Raw genomic sequence first — 20,428 nt, 5'->3', positions numbered from 1 at the left:
CCATCATGATGGCCAGCTCTCAGCTCACTCCCAGCCTGGAAGTTCTTCTGGGTGCCCAGAAAGGCAGTGTCCGGGGCCCAGAGGCCCACCCTAGGGTTCCACTCACCTCAGCTGCTCACCAGGAATGACGGCCGTGGAAATCCCCTGTAAGATCTCTGCACAGGTGCTGGCCCGGTGTGTCTCAGGAACCCCCTAGGAAGGGAACAGAAAGAACTGGAAAGCTGGGGTAGGGCTAGGTGCCCCACCTCTCAGGCCTTCAGATAAGCCATGATCTGGCCAGAGGCAGGTCAAGCCAGAGGGAAGAAAGTCTTTCCCCCTCTTGGACTCAGGGAGCCGGAGGGAGAGATGTCTATATATTCACCTGGTACGTACTCGAGGTGCGTTTGGGCCAGAGGATGGTGCACCGGAGATGCCGCCACCTGTCCTCTCGCCTACCTTCTTCTCCAGGAAGAAGCCTTGGGCCCCCACCCCTCAGTCCTCAGAGATAACCACCTGAGTGAGGCTGCCTGTCTTCTGGGCCCCCTCAAAGCAACACCTAAGGAGAGGATCGTGGCAGTGACAACAGGAATAGTACTAATGTGACTGCCCTGTACTAAGTACTTACCCAGTGCCAGGTGTTGTGCTAATAATCCTCACAACAGCCCTGACCCGGATTATCCTCCCACCACAGAGGAAGAAACTGAAGCTCAGAGAAGCAGGGCCTTGAGGCCGGGAAGGATTTGAGCGCCAGCCCCTCACCCTGACTGCGCTCCTGCCAGTGCACGGAAGCTCTCAGGGCTCCCCCACCCTCACGAATGGGCCCAGGTGGCCGACTGGCTACCCCCAGCGCTGTGCAGGCCTCACTCGGTGGACTTGGGCAAAGACACTGCACCCTTCCCAACACCCACTCCAAGCACGCTGCCGCTGGCAGTGCCAGACAGAGGCCCCAACAACCCCAGGCGGCTCCTCCCTTCTACCTGGGCCTTCACACCTATCTCCGGACTAGCACAGGTCACTGCAGAGCGCACAGTGAAAGGTCCAGAACCTCAAAGACCAGAGCTCCTTCACTAAAGGACTCCCTCCTTTCCTGGACCCGTGAGCCTAAACAAGACCTGGAGGCTTACATCTTCCCTACCCCAAGGATGCTTCCAGAAGAGGAAAGGAAGCACTGATTCCCCTGAAGACGGAAAGGCCAGGAGGAAATGCAGACCTCCCAGGGAAGAGAAGTGAGAACAGGGGAGGGCATCCTGAAAAAAGGACTGGGCACCCCTTGCGACTCCATCTTCATTCACAAATCACTGACCCCCTTCTTGGCCAAGCACAAGTCATCCCTCTGCCAGCACGGCCCATCTCAGCCAGCCCCAGCAGACTAGAGGCGTAAGTTCAGACAGAGGAACGGCCACGCCAGGTCACAGAGAACTCTGCCCTCTGGCCTGCTGTTCCCTCTGCCAGTTCCCTCCCAGCCCCTCAGGCTGGTGCTGTCAGGGGAGGGCACCAGGAAGAGGGGCAGTCCCAGAGCCTAGGCAGAGGGTCCCCTTCACTCCCACACTGCCCTCAGTGGGAGCCTCGGCCCAAATGCCTGCCCCTTCCCCCGGGGCCCTCCAGGAAGCAGAGGCCAGACTCACGGGAAACAGGAACACATTGTCCTTTATTTGCATTTCTCAGAATACTGTACAAAGGGAGTAAAAATCCTATTCACACATTGCTTAGAAAGATTTTAAGGTGAAAGTTCCCTATGATACATGGGGTGGGGAGCAGGGGAACCAGGAGGCAGGAAACGGGACCAATGAGCTTCCCTCCTCCCTCAGGGGCCTGGGAGGGGGCGTGGGCACCCACTCCTTTTCAAAAGTAACACAGACCCTGGCCAGATTGGAAAGGGTGAAAGGCAGCTCCTCTCCAGCCCACACTCAGGCTCCTGCCCCGCATCTCCCGCCCCCAGGCTGAAGAGACAGCGCCCGTGGGTCACTACGGACTCCATCTGCTATTCTGTGGCCCGCCCACCCCATTTAGGGGTGGCCCCAGAGCCCCACGAGGTGGAGGCTGCAAAAGGGCCCGACCACTCAGATGTCCCAGTTCCCCCACGCCCCTCACACCACTGCACAAGGCAGTGTCAAACTGTGCTGACCAGGACTCACAGGCCTCTTCCACCCCTCCCCACCCCTCATGCTAACTCAGGAGCTCTAGACCCCCCACAGCCTCCGGGCCTATTATCACCACCAGGCCAAGGGGAAACGAACTCTCTGAGCCTGCCCCCAACCTGACCACTTCCCAAAGACCAAGGTTAGGTCTGGCTTCTATCCCCATCCTCCTCCCTGACACCAGTCTCTGCTGCTATGTGGCCCCTTCTTCCAAGTCTCAATTCACCATCCCCACCCCTGCCCCAACCACCCTCCCCACCTCCACCAGGGCCAAGGTGAGAGCAGCCACGGCCCCCTCACCTCTGGGTCCAGGCCAGCCCCACCCAGCCCCACCCACCTTCTCCTGACCCTCCCCACTCCAATCCAGTACCCAGGGTGGGTTGTAGAGGAGCTGCCAAAAGCACAAGACTCAATAGACAGTCCGCCACCCGGAAGGATGGGGCACCATCACGCGCTTGCTTTTACATGTACGAGCACGCACTGAGTGTCATCCTAAAGACTTAAGAATTAAAGTAAAACTATCGAGAAGCTGTACCGTCCCCCCTGCTCCCCTTGCAGGGGTTAAAGTGCTTTAGCAGTCTGAGGATGAACAAGTGAGCAGGGGTTTCTCTTGTCCCAACCTCACAGGTCTGCATTCAGCCGGGAGCCCAGCCCATTCCATGACTGCCCCCACGAAGTCTCTATCCAAAAGGCAAAAAGAAAAGATCAAAAATATCAGAAAGGGTCAGAGACCTGGGGGGGGCCCACCCGAACCCCACTACAAGCTACTTCAAGTCAGCTACCAGGAGAAGTGAGGGGGCAAACTAGGGCCCAGAGGCTCGACCCCCATCTCTAGCAGGATCCAGAGGCTCCATCTGTCTTCAGCATCACAGCACAGGCTTCTACCCTCCCCCGCCAGCCAGGCAGGGGACGGGGCTGTGCCCTCAGTACTTATTGATTCCAAAAATCCGGACGCCATGGAGCTGGGGCAGCTTGGGGATGAGCACACTCATCAGGGACACGGTGTTGAGGATGAAATGGATCTGGTCATACTTGGTATAGAAGCTGGTGAGGAAGTACCTGGGTGGGAAGGTTGGGAAGAGGCATAAGACTCTGTTTGGAGGAGCCCTTCTTCCCTCACTCCTGGGTGGGGAGGGGCAGATCCCTGATAGCTAAGGAGTTATGGGAACAGAACAGAAGCAGGATGGCAAGATCGCCGCAGTTAGAGAGGTCCCTCCCAACCCAATCCACTTGCATGACCCCAGCTCTGCGGGCTGACATCACTGCAGGCCGGAAGGCCCATCTGGTGAAAGACAGGGCCAGGGAGGTGCAAGACCCGAGCCCAGCAGAGGACTCAGGGATACTCCAACTTCCCCTCCTCTGCTCACTCCCATGCCAAAGCCAGATCTGGGGGCACGTTTAAGCCTGGTGGGGCCCAGGGATCCCCAGGCCTTGGCCCGCATGCTGGCATCCTTCTCTACTCAAGGCACTCACAGCACGATGGGGGTGATGGTTAAGAACTTCCGAGACGCTGTGAACTGGACCCCATAGTCCATCTGCTCCCAGTGGGTTAGCAACCTCGCCTTGCCCTGGTCCGGAGTCTCGAAGGGTGTCCCCTTCACCGTGTGCAAGAAGATGTACATGCCCTGGGGGGGAGGGGCCTTTGTTAGAGGTCACAAACAGCAAAAGGCCCTCCAGCTCAGCTCCTCTACCCCAGTCAAAGAAGTGTGCTCTGGACTACGTGGAGCTGCCCTCTGCGGGGCAGAGGGCTGTGGGCTGGAGGTCAGGATGGAGCAACTGGGAGCCTTGCAGGAGACAAAGGGGACCCACTGGGTGAGAGGGCAGGCCTGGCATGAGGATAAGGCATGGGGAGAACTTAGCTGCAGAAATGCCCATCTGGCCCAGTGTGAGAGAGGCGGGGATGAGCTGATGGCCCCTGCTTGGTTGTCAGAGTACAAGCGAGCAAGCAGGGGCTGCGGGAGCGGAGGGGCCGGAGTGGAAGATGGCTGGAGATCTGGGCTTGGGAGAAGGGCATTTCTGTGCCAGGCTGGGCACCTCTGGAGCCCTTAGTTCAGGTCCCAGTGGCCCTCCCTCCAGGTCCACAAGCCACTCCATCCTGGGGATGTGCATAGATCCGCAGATTTTCGTCCTCAGAGTGCATACGGCTGGAACCCAGAAGTTGCGGGGAGACTGAGAGGACGGCTGGGTCTGGGGTCCGGGGACAGATGTTGTCAGCACGTCACCCTGACATCTGGCCCACAGCTGAGGGGGCTCCTCCCCCTCCTCAGCCCCCAGAGCCTGGGCAGGCAGCAGGCAGGCCCTCACCATGTTGTGGATGAGGTTGGTGAGGGTCCAGACCACAGGGACGCTGACGAAGGGGATGCTGAGCAGCACGACATGCAGAAGCCCGATGGCCAGCACGTAGGACAGCCAGATGCCGCGGCTGTTCATCACCCGCGTGTTGGGGTTCACCTCACTGTGCGCCGTGCCCACGTTCATCCTGCCGCCCCTCTCCTGCCGCTGCTCTGCAAACAAGCAGCACAGGTGAGACAGGTCACACCGCTTTCCCTGCCCCCTCATACCGTCCACATCCTGCAGGGACAGAGGCTCTGCTCTCCCTGAACTCCAGGCGTTCTGCTGCTTTGACTCTCCAGCGAAGAGGCCCAAGAAGGGCCATGTGGACTTAACTCCATTCATTTCCCACTGCTCGGCTGGGATAAGCACCAGGCCGCCCCACACGTCGGCAGATCTGGACGGTGCCCCTCCAGGCACTGGGACTGCCTGGGTGGATAGGTCATCAAGAGGCATCCAGCCCAGGGCAAAGAAACCACTGCCTATTCCCCAATCTCATCTTCCAGAGCATTCCCATGAGGGCCCTCTTCCCACAAGGTCTGGGGGAGAGGAGAAGAGGCCTGGCCCCTCAGAATCACACAACATAAGCGCTCTGGATAGTCTTGCTGAGGGCCTGATATGGGGCATCTCCAACCTCTGAGCTCCCCGCACCATGAGAATGAACAAAAGGGGGTGGAGCCTGCGAGAACAGGCAGAAGCAGGTGCAATTTATAGGGGTCATTGCTTCTATCCTCTCCCCTAATTCTCCCATCCTGGGGTTCTCCCAAACCTGACCCAGGAGAACTGACAGAGTGGAAAGAGGGAGAGAAAGAAGAAAAGTGAAGACAACAGACTAGGGACAACCTCTGCCCAGACTTGGAGGCCTCTTTCTTGGTGACACAAAACAACCCATGCAAGATGTTTTATCCATTTGGCAGCCACTCAGGCTAACCCTTGGGATGCCACCCGCTCTGCTGCCAAACCACCAGGGCCCTTTTCCCACCATAGGAGGGGCGAGGATGGAGAACGTGGCCAACATCTACACCTCTCAAGTCCCTGAAACCCGTATCAACACTCCCCTCCCTAGGACACAAACACCACACCTGCCGCCTGCCTCCTACCCCCCTTCCTCCCTGCCCAGCCCAGCCTCACCTCAGCCTCTTTTCCCAGCATCTGCCTTCCCTTGCCCAGCTCTAGTGGCAGAAGCCCTGCAGCACAAGGAACCAGGAGGGCTGCTCGTGATGCTCCAGAAACAATACAACCCAGTTGCATTCCTGGATGCACATAAGGAGGGGAACGAGCAGCCCCTTGTCTAGAGCTGGGCTGTCCCCAGATCCCCAAGGGCCCAGCAACCAGCAGGAGGTGGGAAAAGACTCACCTCCCTAGGTGAGGGAGTGTCCTGCCTGATAAAAACCTTAGGTCATCACCATGGTAACAACCCCACCTTTCCTGGGGGTGCAGAAAGGGGTCCTGGAAGGGGGTATTCAGAAAGTACCCAGAAGGCCATATCCCTCACGCTGCTGCAACAAACCCCCTCAGATTCAGCTGCTATCTATCTCTGGCTAGGATCACAGCCAAGCCTGTGTGGGAGCCAGCATTCTCAAGGATCAGTTCCTTACTTCCAGAATAATGAGAACAAGTTTCCTCTTCTCAGAGAGCTCCAAGCTAAGAGACCTCAGGGGAAACGGGACCCACAACACACCTTCCCGACATGCAAACATGCGTGAGATGGCCCAGGGTGCATCCTAGAAGTAATGCTCCCAGGGTCTATCAGCTCAGCCCATTAGGCTGGATAATTGGGCCTAAGAGAAACCCAAGGAACTAGAAAACCTGGACTAGCTTGGTTGTTTACCTTCGCAGGGCCTTGGAGCTTTAGTTGCCCTAACACGGCTCCTGGGACGCTTACTATGCAAAAGCCTGGGGCAGTGGGGAGCTGGCTAATAAATAAGGCCTCTGAAGCACTTTGACTAAGGAGAAACATAGAGCTCCCCAAGTCTGATCAGAAACTGCTGTCCCTCTCCACTTTTCCCTAAACTAGACAGACAAAGGTGTAGGAGTGCAGAGACCTGTAGCTGTCCCTCATATCTTGTGCAGCAGTACCAATGGCTTTGTTGAATCCCAGATCACCCCACACTTCTTTCTTGCTGAGCATTCAGTGAAGATCAAAGAGTCTAGGAGGGGCCTAGACTTAGGATCTAACTGGTACCCTCAGAAGTGTATTCCTGAAGACCGAACAGCAGCTGCCCCCGCAGCAGAAATCCCAGAAGACCCCCGCAAAAGACAGAAGAAATCAAGAAACTAAGGAAACGACTGGCAGCCAGAAAGCACTCCTAAGAGGTTTGTGTGACTAAGTGTACATGCCACTTCCATTCATAAAAAAACAAACAAACAAAAAATTGCCCCGCACCCAGAGGGAAGAAATAGGGAGAAGAACCTGGCAGAGGCAGAGTAAGTCTACAGCAGCTGAGGCCGAAAAGTTCTGTTGCCCTAGCTGGCAGGTGGCTGCCATGGCAGTGCCTGATGTGGTTTCATAACCTGCCTCGAACCAAAGCCTGCAGCAACTCTGTTCTGTTAACTACTTTCTTGCTGATAGCTCTTTTTTACTCCTTCCCCCCACCCCGCCCCCGCCCGGCTCCGCACACAAATATCCTGGCCCAGCCTGCCAGTCTGGCACCTAAGCCCGGGCCACATTGCTCCCCAGGACAGCTGCCAGGTGAGCGCTTCCTATTCTTTCCCCCCAAGTAAAGGCAGTCCTTTAAGCAGCAAGCCTTTCGCCTTCTAGATGAGGAGCACAAAACATCCAAGTCCAACGGGGAGACCCTGGCAGCACTCCACAATGCCATTCTCAGTCTGCCCACCGCCCAACCCGCAGGGCCACAGTCGCTCACCTCTCAGCTCTGGTCCAGCCTCCCAGAATGGCGAGGGCCCTGGGAATGGAAAGACGGCGAGTACCGGGGCGAACCCCTACTAACTAGGAAGGGGGTGAAACGAGGAGGTGGAGTCTATGCTATTGTTGAGATTTCGGAGCGGTACCTCAAGCCAAAGAGGGGCCTCCCGCTATGCTCCCCTGCCTGGGACCTCGCACTCGGGGCCGGCCCGGCCCGGCCCGTAGCCCCACCCCCACCTCCACGCGTTCACCCAGCCCCGGAGGCAGCCAAACCTTTATCCCCGAAGCCCAAGCCTCTCCCCGCCCCCTCCCCCAGCCCAAGCACTCCTCCCGATACCCCAGACTCGGTCTTCCACACCCACTCTCCCTTGTGGGCATCCCTTCGGCTGATGCAGCCCCTCGGCTGATGCACCCCCTCCCACCTCCGCTCACCCTGCCCGGGTCCCCTCTAGCCCGGGCGCTTCCCCAGCAGCCCCCACCTTCTTTACCGCCCCGCCTCTAGCCCCAAGAGGAGGTTCCCGGTTCGGCCACCCCGAAGCCGCTCGCCCGGACTCACCGTACAGGGCCGGCCGTCTAGGGCCCAGGAGAGGTGCCCGGGGCCGGGGCCGGGGCCGGGCCGGGGCCGGTGCTGCTCCAGCAGCTGTAACAACCCGCGGCAGCAGCCACCCCGCTGGCAGCTTCGGCCGAATCAGCGCCCCGCGCCGGCCCCGCAACGTCACCGCCTAGAGCCGGCCCTCCGGGTGCCTCCTGGGAGTTGTAGTTTCTCCCTCTGCCCGCATACGGGTCCGCCCGGTGCCTCCTGGGAGTTGTAGTCTCCCCCTACCTCGCCGCTGTCTTGGCCTTGCTGGGGCGACAGGGCCAGATGTTTCAGTAGCACGCGAAACTAGTATCAGATGGTATTCCTTTGGCGGGTAGCAATTCCTGCTTTTGCATTTAAGCGCGGTTTACTCTTGCCTGGTTTTGAGATCAGGAAATTCAGAGTTTTAAGTGACTTGGTATAGGCTCTTGCTGGGTCCTAGAGATTCTGATCCCATGTCAGAGTTTTTTCACTATGTTTCGCTGGTTCTGCCCTGGCCATGTATTGGCCTCACGAGAAACAGACTAGCCGGGTTCATTGCCCTTCCAGACCCTCATGGAAGCTGGCTTCTCATGACATTAGTTAGGAGCAGAGCTTGGAGGGCCAAGAATGCAGCCTATGGACAGCATTTGTCCCAAGCCTGGCTGCCTTTCAGTTAACTTGAGCCAGCTCGCCAGCTCACATCCTCGGCCTCCCCACATTAGGCATCAGAAGAAGCCACATGTCTTGCGAAGACTCCATGATAAATAGGAGCCCGAGTTCTAGTCTCTGGTCAGCTTGTGTGGCTTTGGGTGGAAGGCTCCATCTCTCTGGGCCACAGTTTTCTTGGCCACATGCCCCAAAGGCAAAGGCACGGATTTTATTGCCAGGCTAGCCTAACATAGCCTAACATAGGCTCTCTTTCACCAGCAGCATGACCCCTGTAAATAACTTATCTTGACCTCCAGTGCTACCCCTGTGAAACCCCACCTCCAAGGTTACCTACATTCAAAAGAATGTAAGTAAAGCACCTGTTGCATTGTAGGAAGCTATACCATAGGAGGTGGAACTAAATGGCCTTGAGGTCTCCTGGGTCAGTCCCACTCTCCATGTTACCAAAAAGGCCCTGTTTGAGTCATTTACACTGCCTCCACCCGCTTCTAAGTCCACTCTGAACGGCAGGGCTCAAAGAGAAGGGTCAGATGACGTCATGACATGCCAACTGACTGGCCGTAAACACACCCTGAATGAATGAGAGGGGCCAGAAGGGAGAATGCTGGCCCAGGAAAACTGTGGAGCACTTCCTTGAGACCTCACCTGCCCTTCTCCAGGCGACAGCCAGGAAACAGTCATCACAAACCTGGAGTGGGCTCCCAGAGGCACCTAGTAGGAAGCAAGTGGAAACCTGAACCACTCAGAGCAGGAGAACAGGAAGCTTCTCAAATATTTCCAGGGCCAGTGGCTGAAGAGCGCTCATCCCAAGACTTAAATAACCACCCCAGAGTCTGAAAAACTTCTATCTTATATGAAGGTTTCTCCTGCTTCATGGGAGCCCCTTTTTGTAGTCAGCCTTCTAAAGCCATAAGCAAACAACTGAGTATTGGTCTTTCTACAGAATCCTCCCAGCATTGAGGCAAAAAAGATCTTATTTTTTTCCTAACTGAGCCTGCTTAATTCCTTTGACTCTTCTCTGGAATTCTTCTATTGGCCCTCAAGTTGATCGAGCTCTCTGGATCTTTGCCTCTGGACCCACGTCTCGAATAAGGGCCTGACTAATGCATAGTCTAACGGAAAGATTACCCGACATGCCATGCCCTATTAATAACTCCTGTTATCGAGTTGTTGTTTTTTTTCCACAATGGGAATGAACAGAGTTCTGACTCACTCTAGGTCTGTGGTAAACTGTAGATCACTTTCAGCTTAATTTAGCCTGAGTCCCTGTCATCATCTTACTCCTTCTCTAGCTCTCTGCCCTCATAATTACCCTGTCTTTACCAAACATCCTTCAGCCATGAATAGGCCTAAGTACTGTTCAGAATTAGTGACAGCACTCTTATGTGGTGCTGGGGAATGCACAACCCTGTGGACAAACAATTGGTGATATGTGCCAAGAGGCTGAGAAATCACTCCGGCTTTAGAGCCATGACTACATTTCTCGTAGCATACACCCTATGTACTCTGTAAGAAAATGTTCATTCCTGTGTTGTTGTTTTTTATAATAGTGGAAAACAGAAAGCAACCTAAATGCCTAAGAAAAATATTATGGAGGGGCACCTGGGTGGCTCAGTCGGTTAAACCTCTGCCTTTGACTCAGGTCATGATCCCCGATGCAGGGTCCTGGGATCAAGCCCTGCATCGGGCTCCTTGTTCAGTGGGGAGCCTGCTTCTCCTTTTCCCTCTGCTGCTCCCCCTGCTTGTGCTGTCTCTCTCCCTTTCTCTGTCCGTCAAATAAATAAATCAATAAAATATTTTCTTAAAAAAGAAAAATATGATAGTATATCCATTGGATGACATAGCATGGTTATGGCACAGCAGTTTGGGAAAATGTTTGCTAGGTTATATGAAAAGATTAGGGGGAAAAAATATCATGAGTATTCCCTGGGGATACAGTCAGCAAAATCTAGGAAAAGGGAAACTAGAACAAACATCCAGTTCCTTAACAAGAAGGGAAAAAGGAGAGGGAAAGACTTACAGATTAAAACAAATTAAGCAACGTATCTACCAAAGGCCATATTTGGATCCTGATTCAAGCACACTAACTTTAAAAAAAAAAAAAAAAAGTGGGCGCCTGGGTGGCTCAGTGGGTTAGGCCGCTGCCTTCGGCTCGGGTCATGATCTCAGGGTCCTGGGATCGAGTCCCGCATCGGGCTCTCTGCTCAGCAGGGAGCCTGCTTCCTCCTCTCTCTCTCTGCCTGCCTCTCTGCCTACTTGTGATCTCTCTCTGTCAAATAAATAAATAAAAATCTTAAAAAAAAAAAAAGTATTACGTTATTGGGGAAATCTGAATGCTGACTATTCAAATTGATGAGATTAAGGAATAAAAATTTTTAAGGCATGGTATGGTCTTGTGGTGATTTTTTTTAATAAAAAGTCTTCCTTTTCTTTTGGAGACATATATTATAAGACACGTGATGGAAATGATGTGCTGACTGGATTTGCTTCAAAATAACCTGGGCTTAGGGACTTCAGGGAATAAAGTGAGTGTGAGGTGGTAATTACTGGCACTGAGAGATGGGGACATGAGATTCCTTATGCTATTTTTTCTACCTTTTTATGTTTGAAACTCTCCGTAATAAACGCTTTTATAAACCTGCATATGCAGTGATAGTGATGATAAGAAAAATCCTGGTACCAGCTCACCTCAGCCGCTGTGTAACCTTAGGTAAGTCACTGAACCACCCTGTGTTTGAATTACCACGTTTTTGTGTTTTTTTTGGTTTTTTTTTTTTTAGTTACTACATTTCTAAGTGGAGATGGGGACGATCATGATCACGCCCACCTCATTAAAGATTAAATGTGAAGCACTTAGAGCAATTCCTAGCACCTAGTAAGCCCTCTGTGTTACCTGTTACTCATCCAGTCTCCCTCTGAATGGTGTTTGAGCATCTACTTCACCAGGCTGTGGAAATTCAACAAAATAAAAATAGATCTTGTGTTAGGATGGAGGGGTTGGGGGCGAACTTCTTCATGCTTAGTTTCAAACTTTGTGTAATGTGAGATTATGCGTTTTCCGTTTTTTATGAACTGTGTTTTGAACACAGAGGGAGCCGCTCGCACAGGCTCTCCTGCCCTCTGGGAGCTCCTTAGTCAGCTGAAATAGACACATTCCCCAGCCTTGGCGTTTCCATCTGGCGGGGTGGCGCGGCCTCTGTTTGCCGCAGATACAAACCGTGTGGGCAGAGATAGCAAACATGGGCGGGGTCATAAACTGGGAACACATTCCCGAGATGATGGCAGTGGTGGGAAGTGAGGAGGTGGGGCGTCCAGAGACGGAGTCCCTTTCCCTGACGGTTGGGGGGCTGTGGGGGAGGTGGAGCAGGGTCCCTACTCCCCTCCAATTCATTCTTTTACCCTCCCTGCTGCCCCTACCTCACCTCCATCCTTCCTGAAGGAAGGGCGCACCCAGGCCAAGTGCAAAGAAGAAAAGAGCTGTTGACTTCGTTGGCAGTGGGGTTTGGGTTTGGGTGTCAGGCACCCCCAGGCCTGCGGTGGCAGCGGTGGGGAGGGGGTGGTGACGTTGAGCAGACAAAGAGGCGCTGAGTGAGGGCTACGGAGCTGGTAAGAAACAGAGAGCACTGCCAGGGGGCCCTCGCTCTCTGCCCCTCACCCGGCCCTGTGGCTGGCTATTTGGGGCTGCACAGGGAAAGGGCTGAGCCGGCCAGGGGCCCAGTGCCAAGGCCTGGGAACCAGAACCTCCTTCTGGGAACCAAGAGCAGCGCTGTTCTGTAGCCACCCCTCAATCTGCATATTATTTGACAAGGACTGTTGGCATTTTCTCCCGTGGGAAAAAAGCAGGCTAGAAAATTGCAAATATTACAGATCAAAAGGGCACCAACTATGAAAACGGTGGCTTTAAGAAAAACTCCTCTGGTGCCCGTCCAATGGCATTACTACCCCTAGCAGGTCCCACCTCTCTAGAAATCCTGAGGGGCCCACTGCCCCAGATTACCTTCCTCCCCGACCTAATGCCCCCTCCTCCACTGCTAATAACAGCCGCTAACTCACGCAGTGTCTGCTGTGTTCCAGGTACTGGAGTAAGGGCTTCACATGTATAAGATCTTTTAATCTTTAAAACGGCCCTGGGCGGTAGGTATTTTTATTATCCTGACTTTAAAATGGGAAAATTGCAGCACAGAGAGTTTAAATATTCTGCCCAAGGTCACACAGCTAAAGTAGGGGCATTTCTCTCCAGATCCTTTCCAGGCCACACCCCCTGTCCAGTGTGGACCTCATGTTCCCATAGGTGCCTTGTAAAGACTTCTGTCTGCACCGAGGGTACTAAATTTATCTGCTACACACCCGCTTCCCCTGCTAGGCTGCTTGCTCTGTGTCTCACTCATGCATTTCCTCCGCACAGTGGATTCCCAGTGAATGTCAGCGGAAGGATAGAACTGACCCTAGTTCCCACATCCCACATCCCAGATACACCCTCTCTGAGCTCCTAACCATTCTCAGAACATACCTTGCTCTTTCTGGCCCTTAGCTTAGTCTACAGTGCTTTTTCCCCCTAGCCTTTTCCATTTGGTCGACTCCTATTCATCCCGCAAGCCCATCCCCCACCTCTGACCTGCTCTGTGAAGCCTTCCCCAACTGTCCATGCAGAGTCTACTGCTCGGACCTCTGGGTTCCTCTGCCCTCTGCAAACATCGCAGCTAGAGCCCACACCTCAGCTATCAGGTGCACAAGTCTGGCTTCCTCTACTGTCTGGGGGACATTTTACCTCTCTCTGCATCCCCAATGTCTAAGAGGCCCAGGAGGTGTGTTTTGAACAAACGAGAGATGGATGGGTGTACGCCCCCTTTGCCATTTCCCACGAGGAACTTTCCAGCAAAGGCGTTTGTTGCCCACCCCCCTCCCCCACCGCCTAAACTGCCAGTAAACCGGCATTAGATGAGTCCCTGGCTGACATAATGGGTAAAGTAGCGAACCCTCCTCCTTTCCTTCCAATTATCCCTCTCTATGTGGGTGCTTCCCACATCAGGGAGGTAGGGACCTGGAGGCCTACTTTCTCTCCTCCAGCGTCACAACTTTGAGGCATGGAGTTACTGCCCTTGGAGGGAAGAGCTGGGACTTGGCCCAGCCAGGGTGGGCGTCTCTCCTAAGTCCTGCACTTGGGAGCCAGGCCCTGCCATACCTCAACCTCTTCCCTGCCCCACCATCACAGACACACTGAACATCAGGCTGGAAGAGATTTCAGAGAACATGAGGTCCAGAGAATCAAAGGTCCAAGGGGATTGGAGAGGGAAACATCCAATGGCAAAAGCGGTCCTGGGCCCAGCCCAAGGGTTTTCCCATGCACCCCGTAAGCCATGGCAAGGAATGGAACACTCCAGTCATAGCTCCTTTGGTTCTGCACCATAGCTTCCGCTCGGGCCTTGACCACGTCCCACCTGGACTGTCCTAGGAACTGGTCTTTTTTCTACCAATGTACCCTCCACACAAGCAGAAAGTGATTGAAACATCAAAGCTAATCTTAAAACCCTTTACCTACTAACTGCTAAATCAAGTCCCAATTTGACAATCCACAAGGATCTGGTCTCCTTCCACTTCAACCATAGCCTTTCTCCACCCCTCCATTCATCAGTCTAGGAGAAACAAACCCTCTCATGCTCCCCTCCTCTTGCTCATACTCTGCTCCTCCACCTGATGCACTCAGCCTTGAATACCCAGCACAGATGTCGCCCCTTAGGAGAGCTTTCTTGATATCCTGGGGAAGTGAGTCTATCAGGTAAGAATGCTCCCAGCTGAAAGCAACAGAAAACCCAAGCAAAGGAGTGATCCTGAGAAGAGATTTCTGCCAGGAGCGTCACCCAAGGAGCTTTTAAAAGTCCCCACCCACTGGACACAGGCCAGGCCAGGGTTAATCAGAATCTCTGTGGTGGGCGTGGGCGCCAATAGTTTTCAAAACTTCCCCTCTTCTAACGTGAAGCCAAGTTGAAAATCACTGAAGCAGGGGTTTATTTTTCTCACATAAGGAAAGAAGCAGGCGGTTGCTCGTGTTGGTTGAGTGGCTCAGTGATATTCAGGCCAATTTCTCAGTGATACTCTTGACCTTTCCCTCCTGCTTTGTTGCCTCATGGTCACAGGATAGCTATGGTTGACCCTCCATGTTCAAAGCAGGGAAAAAGCAGTAGGGAGAAGGAGAGGGCTTAGTCCATCCTTGTTTGTAAACAAACCAGAGACGGTCCCAGAAACCCCTTCAGCAGACTTCCCCCTTAGATGTCCTTGAACTGGGCCACCCCTGGCCACAAAGGAGGCTGGGAAAATGGGCAACAGGATTCCCGATAGAAGGAGAGGACTGATCGGCTCTATCAGGAGGGATCGAGTACATTGTTCCTCCCAAATCGGCGGGTGGTATAAAGGAAGGAAATCAGGAACAGATATTGAAGGGGGCAGAATATGCCACCCCAAAATATGCCACTTTGGCGTTAAGATTATTTTGAGCTCAGTTCACATAAAAAAACAACAGATGCTAGAAGGGTATTCTAGTCTCCCCCCGCCCTTTCCCTTCCCCTGAAAACAGGAGACAAAACTCCCATGTGAAAAATGTCCTCTCAGTACCAGGAGAAAAGGAACATTCGATGGGGAGTCAAAGCTGAGAGACTTCTGTACCAACAGATTTTGTTAAAAATAATTTTTATCCTTCTTGAGCCTCTCCATATATTGCCTCTCTTTATTCAACCCGGCATAAAAGTATTCACAACTTGCCCCTTTTGGGGGGTCTTCATTTCCTTACAGGGCTCCTGGGCTGCATAAAGCTTACATAGATATGTGTGTGCTCCTCTCCCCTTGATCTGTGTTATGAGTTCAGTTCTCAGGCCCCACTGAAAGGCCCTAAGGGGGACGAGAGAAAATGGCAACACGGAGTTGACAGCCAGCAGATCCTGCTCTCTCTGGGTCTGAAAGCTCCTTGGACACACAGCAGACATCACAGGAACGCTTGAAACATGTATCAACATGTCCGCATCTTCCTTCCAGACTGGCTGTTCCCAGCTGAACATGAGAACCACCTCGCGAAAAATACCAGTGCTTAGACAGCTCCCCCCCACCGCCGCCCCGCCACAGAGAGTTGAATTTAATGGATCCAGGTGAACAACGGGGTCTGTGTCCCCTTCAATGAGCACAGTTCTTGGAACACGAGGCCCACAGGAAATCCTCGCTGAACGGAGGAGGGAATAGCAGAGAAGAAATGTTGCCCCAAACTCATCGACTCCCAGCCTGCACTGAGCACCTCCCCCATGGTTCCCCCTTCCTCTCCATTCCTTCTCTGCTGAGCACGGCCCTTGGTCACCCTCTATTAGCCACATGTATGCTCCAGGGGCACTCTCCTGTCTACGCACACTGCCTGCTTCTCCTCCTGTCGCCATGCTGGGCACCCCAGGCCCACTAGCTCTCTGTAGCTGCCCTCCTCTGAGAAGGACATCACTCTGTCAACAGCCAGGCTCACTTCCTGTGTCTTATTTAGCTAAAGTCCTGCCTGGCGTGAGAGGAGAACAGCGTGAGGGGTAAGCTTCCAAATATTTGCTCTTCCACGTTCAGCCACAATCCCAAAATGGACGCCCTAGTTTTCAGTGGCAGCGGGCCTAGCGAGCAACTTAACAAGGAACCCACAGACAAAATTTCACTCCTTCTGCCCATGCGTAGAACATGCATCTTATCTGATTTCTTGGACAAGTGTGAGTCTGAGAAATGCCTCTGCTGATGTCACAGCATGAGTCAGTGGTGACTGTCTCCAGAGATGATATCATCCGATAGCAGATTCGGGCCCCATGGCACTTCTGAAACTGCTTGATCAAAGGTCACCTCCAGGGCCAGCTTTATGGGTGCGCAGCCCTGTGCTGAGGAGGGTCCTATGCTTGGTTTAACAATCTTCTTTTGCCATCTCAAAATTCTGAACAGTTTTTGAACAAGGGGCCCTATGTTTTCATCTTGCACTACTAGGCCTTCAAATTATGTGTCAGCTTCTGGTCACTCACCGTCTCTTACAAAATCCAGGGAGGTTTTCCTTCTTAGAAGGGTCTCCACAGCATATGACCTCAGCCTCAGCATATGACCACAGCATATGACCACGCCTGGGTGGTTCAGTGGGTTGGGCATCTGCCTTTGGCTCGGGTCGTAATCCCGAGGTCCTGGGATCAAGTCCTGCAACAGGCTCCTTGCTCCGTGAGAGCCTGCCTCTCTCTCTGCCCCTCCTCCTGCACTCATGTGTGCGCTCGCTTGCTCGCTCGCTCTCTCTGATACATAAATAAATAAAATCTTTTTAAAAAAAGAAAAGAAAGGAGGGGACACCCCACTCCCCCATTCTTTTTCCCTGCTTTAGGAGAGGGCACTGAAGCAGGGTTGCTTGGGCTGCAAATGATGGTTGAGATCAAGAGGCCCAGAGGAAGGAGCCCTCCCCAGCTCCCAGACGTGAGCGAGACTTAAAAGGACCAACTTGGGAGCCCGGGGCTCCAGCAAACAAAGACAACCGGAGTCAGCTCCAGCCCCAAACAGAAAATCAACAGGAAAACTTGAGGGGACCATATCAGACTTCAGACACTTGGAAGAAGCCCTTCCAAACCCTGGAGGGGCCAGCCACTGTCTGTGCAGATAAACGAAAACTGAGCCACAGCGCCCTCTACTAGGCCAGAGTGTTGGGAGGAGCCTGGAGATGAGGTCCTCTGGAGAAAGACAAGTTTTCCAAGGAAAAGGCTGAGGAAGTTCATTCACCACCGAAGAAGGTGGCCCAGGGCACAGTAAAAGGACAGAAAAGGAGAGTGGGGGCGGGACGGAATTTGGGGAGACGGCTGCTGGAGGCAGTGGATGTGAGATGGGGCCCACTCCAATTCTGTCCCCTCACCCCCACCCCAGGCCTGCCAAGCCTGGATCTGCTAGACCAGGCTCTTTGTAAGCAGCAGAGGTTCTAGAAGGCAGAGTCTCAGCCCTGGCTCAGAGAAGAGGGACAGAAGATGACGATGTCAAGGCCTTGGGAGGGGAGCCTGAGACAGAGAAAGGAATTGGGCCTGGCCTCCCCATGGCAGTGTTCATCAGGGTCCAGGATCTGCCCTGTCTTGGCATCTCCTGGCCAGGCCATGGCTCAGGTATCTGACACCTGGGGCCCGGAGTCACATGCCAGGAAACCGAACACTCTTGGGCCCCAGCCCCCGATTTCCAGCAGCTACAAGAACACAGGGTTTCTGGAGGAGGAAGCAGGTCTGCGGAGTCGGGCAGCAGGGAGACAGACTACTTCCGGGGAGAGGACACTCAGGAGAAGGCTCTCCCACCAGCAGGGGTGAGAGGTTAAGAGGAGGAGAAAGCAGGTGGGGTGGGGGGTGGAGAAGAGTGGGGTGGAGAGGACAAAGCTGGGGCAGGCAGAGGGGTGGGTGCTCCAGAAAAAGGAGGAGATGGGCAGAGAAAGCAGGTCTTAGTCACCTAGCCTAGCTGAACACCCTGAAATCCCACCGCTGGTGTGTCTTCCTTGTCCCCTTCATAAGAGTGCCGTCCTGGCCCTCTGGTGCCTACAGGGCCCACCCAGCTGGGCTGGCAGAGAAAGACTTTATTCCAACAAGAGAAATTAGTACATGGGTAGAAGCAGAGACATAGAAGCCCCCAGACCCAAAGTGACCAACAGGGTCTTGGACCAAGAGACTTAGAGATTAACCTTCCAGAAACAGAGATGCTAGGAGAATCTCGGGCCCAGGGGGCCTCTTATCCAAAGGGCCTGAAAAAGGAGACTTAAACCCCAAAGGAGAAGCAAAAGTCACCCAGACCTGAGTGAAACCCCAAAGGGAGGCCCCAGCCCACAGAGCCCCCATGGGAGACCTCCAGAAGAGAGAGCTGACAGTGGGGAATGGAATTCTCTTGACTCATTCTTCCTTTATGGGGCTTCTCTTCCGCAGCTCCTCCTACTCCACTCCAGGACTATGCCAACCTTGAGCCATGCTCCTGCCAGCTGGTCACCTGCTGTCTCTCCTGCTGGTGATAGGCCCAGGTGGCACGGAGTCCAGTCCCCAGGCACCTCCGCAGGGCTGTTATGCGGCCGAAGAAGCCGGTGAGCGGACGTTCCGTTGCAGCCAGGCAGGCCTGAGCGCGGTGCCCGCCGGTATCCCCAACGACACACGCAAGCTCTACCTGGATGCCAACCGGCTGGCCTCAGTGCCAGCTGGAGCCTTCCAGCACCTGCCTGTCCTGGAGGAGCTGGATCTGTCCCATAATGACCTTGCCCACCTCTCGGGGGCCGCGTTCCGGGGCCTGGCGGGCACACTACGCCACCTTGACCTCTCTGCCAACCGGCTGGCCTCAGTGCCCGTAGAGGCCTTCGTGGGCCTGCAGATCCAAGTGAATCTGTCCGCCAACCCCTGGCACTGTGACTGTGCCCTCCAGGAGGTGCTCAGGCAGGTGAGGCTGGCCCCGGGCACTGGAACAGGCATCGTGTGTGGCCCCGGAGCCCGCCCGGACCTCGTGGGGCAGGAGTTCCTGCCGCTGGCCAGGCAGGAAGAGCTGTGTGGGCCGGGGCGGGGCGGGGCCCAGCGGAGCACGGACGTGGCCCTGCTGGTCACCATGGGGGGCTGGCTGGCGCTGGTTGGGGCTTATCTGGCCCACTACCTGTGGCAGAACCGGGAGGAGACCCGACGTCCCCTCAAGCAGGCCCCGGGGCTGCCTGTGCGCTCAGAGGACTCCTCCACGCTCAGCACGATGGTCTGAGGACCGGGGCCACCCCTTCACGCCCTTCTCACGACCTGGCCTACCCTCCACCCCCTCTGCCCTCTCTTTTCCTCTGACCATCTCTGCCTCCTCCAGAGTCCCATCCCATCCCCCAAATCCCACCCCCTTCCTCTTCCCTCTCCCCTAAAAACCCAATATCTCACTCTCTCAACCCACACCCTCTGTGGTGCCTGGAGTCTTTGGTGCCTACCCTGTGTCTGAATTGTGCTAGATTCAGAGACCCAAAGCTCCCAAGTCTTCATTGCAGGGGGTGGGGGGCAGCAGAACAGAGAATGACAGCGCCTACTCAGAGCCGGGAGCAGGCGGCTGTAGGAACACGGAGGAGGAAATGATCGCCAAGCTTCACTGTGTGGATGTTTGAACTGACTCTTCAAGAATGAGAAGGGCTTTGGGCAGAAGACAGAGGACGCCGGGTACCAGGTGGTGGACAAAGGCGAAGAGGGTGCAAACAACTTGGAAAGCATGGGCAGCAATCAGACAGCTCTGGGGTGGGGGGGTTGGAGTAGAGGGTGCAGAGAGAGGCAAGGAGATGCCGGGTCCTGTGGGTTCCTGCTCAGCTCTCTCCACCTCTCCTGCGAAACTCCCCCCTCACTTTCTGCCTCTCTCTCAGCCCCAGGTTCGTCTCCCTCTGTCCTCTCTTGGGGACCCTCCTGGCTGAGGGGGCCCTGCTTCCTTTTCCAGAGATGCTCCATCTCACTGCTCCCTCCTTTATACACTGGCAGGCTTTCTGAACCCTTTCCCTTGGGAGAAGAGTGGTCTCTTCTATCTCTGAGCTAAAGATGGGTCACTGGGAACTAGAGGGGGATGGGGACTAGGAGGTCTCCCACCCCCAAAATATCCCTGGACAACTCAATAAAGTCACTTTTATGAAGGCCCCCATCTCTTCTTTTTTGTCCATCTCATTGAATGCGTGTGGCCTGACAATGAGGAGTGGGAGGGTGTTGAGCGCTTTACCTGGTGGTGGACACTCCCACTGGGCTGGATGCCATCTCCTCTCTCCCCTCCTACCTCTGAGCTCCTGACACCAGAGTCTATCTGCTAGGGATGCCAGCGCCTATGAATTAATGATGATGGAACCAGATGGGAGGAGGCTGGAGGGGGACGAAGAGGGAGGGGGGAAAGAGGGCAATGTCC

The 20,428-nt window shown here is 54.5% G+C and overlaps 2 protein-coding genes across 5 annotated transcripts; one reads left to right on the top strand and one right to left on the bottom strand.

Annotated features, from left to right (window-relative positions):
- Positions 1-1,608: 1,608 nt before the first annotated feature.
- On the bottom strand, positions 1,609-7,993 carry ORMDL3 (ORMDL sphingolipid biosynthesis regulator 3). Of its 4 annotated transcripts, XM_044248067.1 has the most exons (5): positions 7,871-7,993; positions 7,316-7,354; positions 4,422-4,621; positions 3,591-3,742; positions 1,609-3,176 (listed from the first exon to the last, which is right to left on the bottom strand). In XM_044248067.1, exons 3-5 carry the CDS (start codon positions 4,593-4,595, stop codon positions 3,041-3,043), a joined length of 462 nt encoding a protein of 153 aa, XP_044104002.1. In that variant the 5' UTR covers positions 4,596-4,621; positions 7,316-7,354; positions 7,871-7,993; the 3' UTR covers positions 1,609-3,040. The 4 variants fall into 4 exon arrangements, with proteins under 4 accessions (XP_044104002.1, XP_044103999.1, XP_044104001.1 ...); XM_044248064.1 differs by lacking the exon at positions 7,316-7,354 and having other exon boundaries at positions 7,871-7,921; XM_044248066.1 differs by lacking the exon at positions 7,316-7,354 and having other exon boundaries at positions 4,422-4,616; positions 7,871-7,913.
- Positions 7,994-18,478: 10,485 nt separating this feature from the next.
- On the top strand, positions 18,479-19,273 carry LRRC3C (leucine rich repeat containing 3C). Its single transcript, XM_044250435.1, has one exon. The coding sequence runs from the start codon at positions 18,509-18,511 to the stop codon at positions 19,271-19,273; it is 765 nt and encodes a 254-aa protein (XP_044106370.1). The 5' UTR covers positions 18,479-18,508.
- Positions 19,274-20,428: the final 1,155 nt, after the last annotated feature.

This window comes from Neovison vison, chromosome 5 (genome assembly GCF_020171115.1).
Source record: "Neovison vison isolate M4711 chromosome 5, ASM_NN_V1, whole genome shotgun sequence".
Lineage (NCBI taxonomy): Eukaryota > Metazoa > Chordata > Mammalia > Carnivora > Mustelidae > Neogale > Neogale vison.
The sequence above is the reverse complement of the archived record's forward strand: the minus strand, read 5'-3'. Positions and strand labels throughout refer to the sequence as shown.

Bases quoted from the DNA above. Each gene is read 5' to 3' on its own strand.
- ORMDL3 (XM_044248067.1), bottom strand. From the start codon at position 4,595: ATGAACGTGGGCACGGCGCACAGTGAGGTGAACCCCAACACGCGGGTG. The intron at 3,743-4,421 runs GTGAGGGCCTGC...CCTCCCCCCCAG, and splicing joins CCAACCTCATCCACAACATG to GGCATGTACATCTTCTTGCA. The intron at 3,177-3,590 runs GTGAGTGCCTTG...CTTCCCACCCAG, and splicing joins ACCATCACCCCCATCGTGCT to GTACTTCCTCACCAGCTTCT.
- LRRC3C (XM_044250435.1), top strand. From the start codon at position 18,509: ATGCTCCTGCCAGCTGGTCACCTGCTGTCTCTCCTGCTGGTGATAGGC.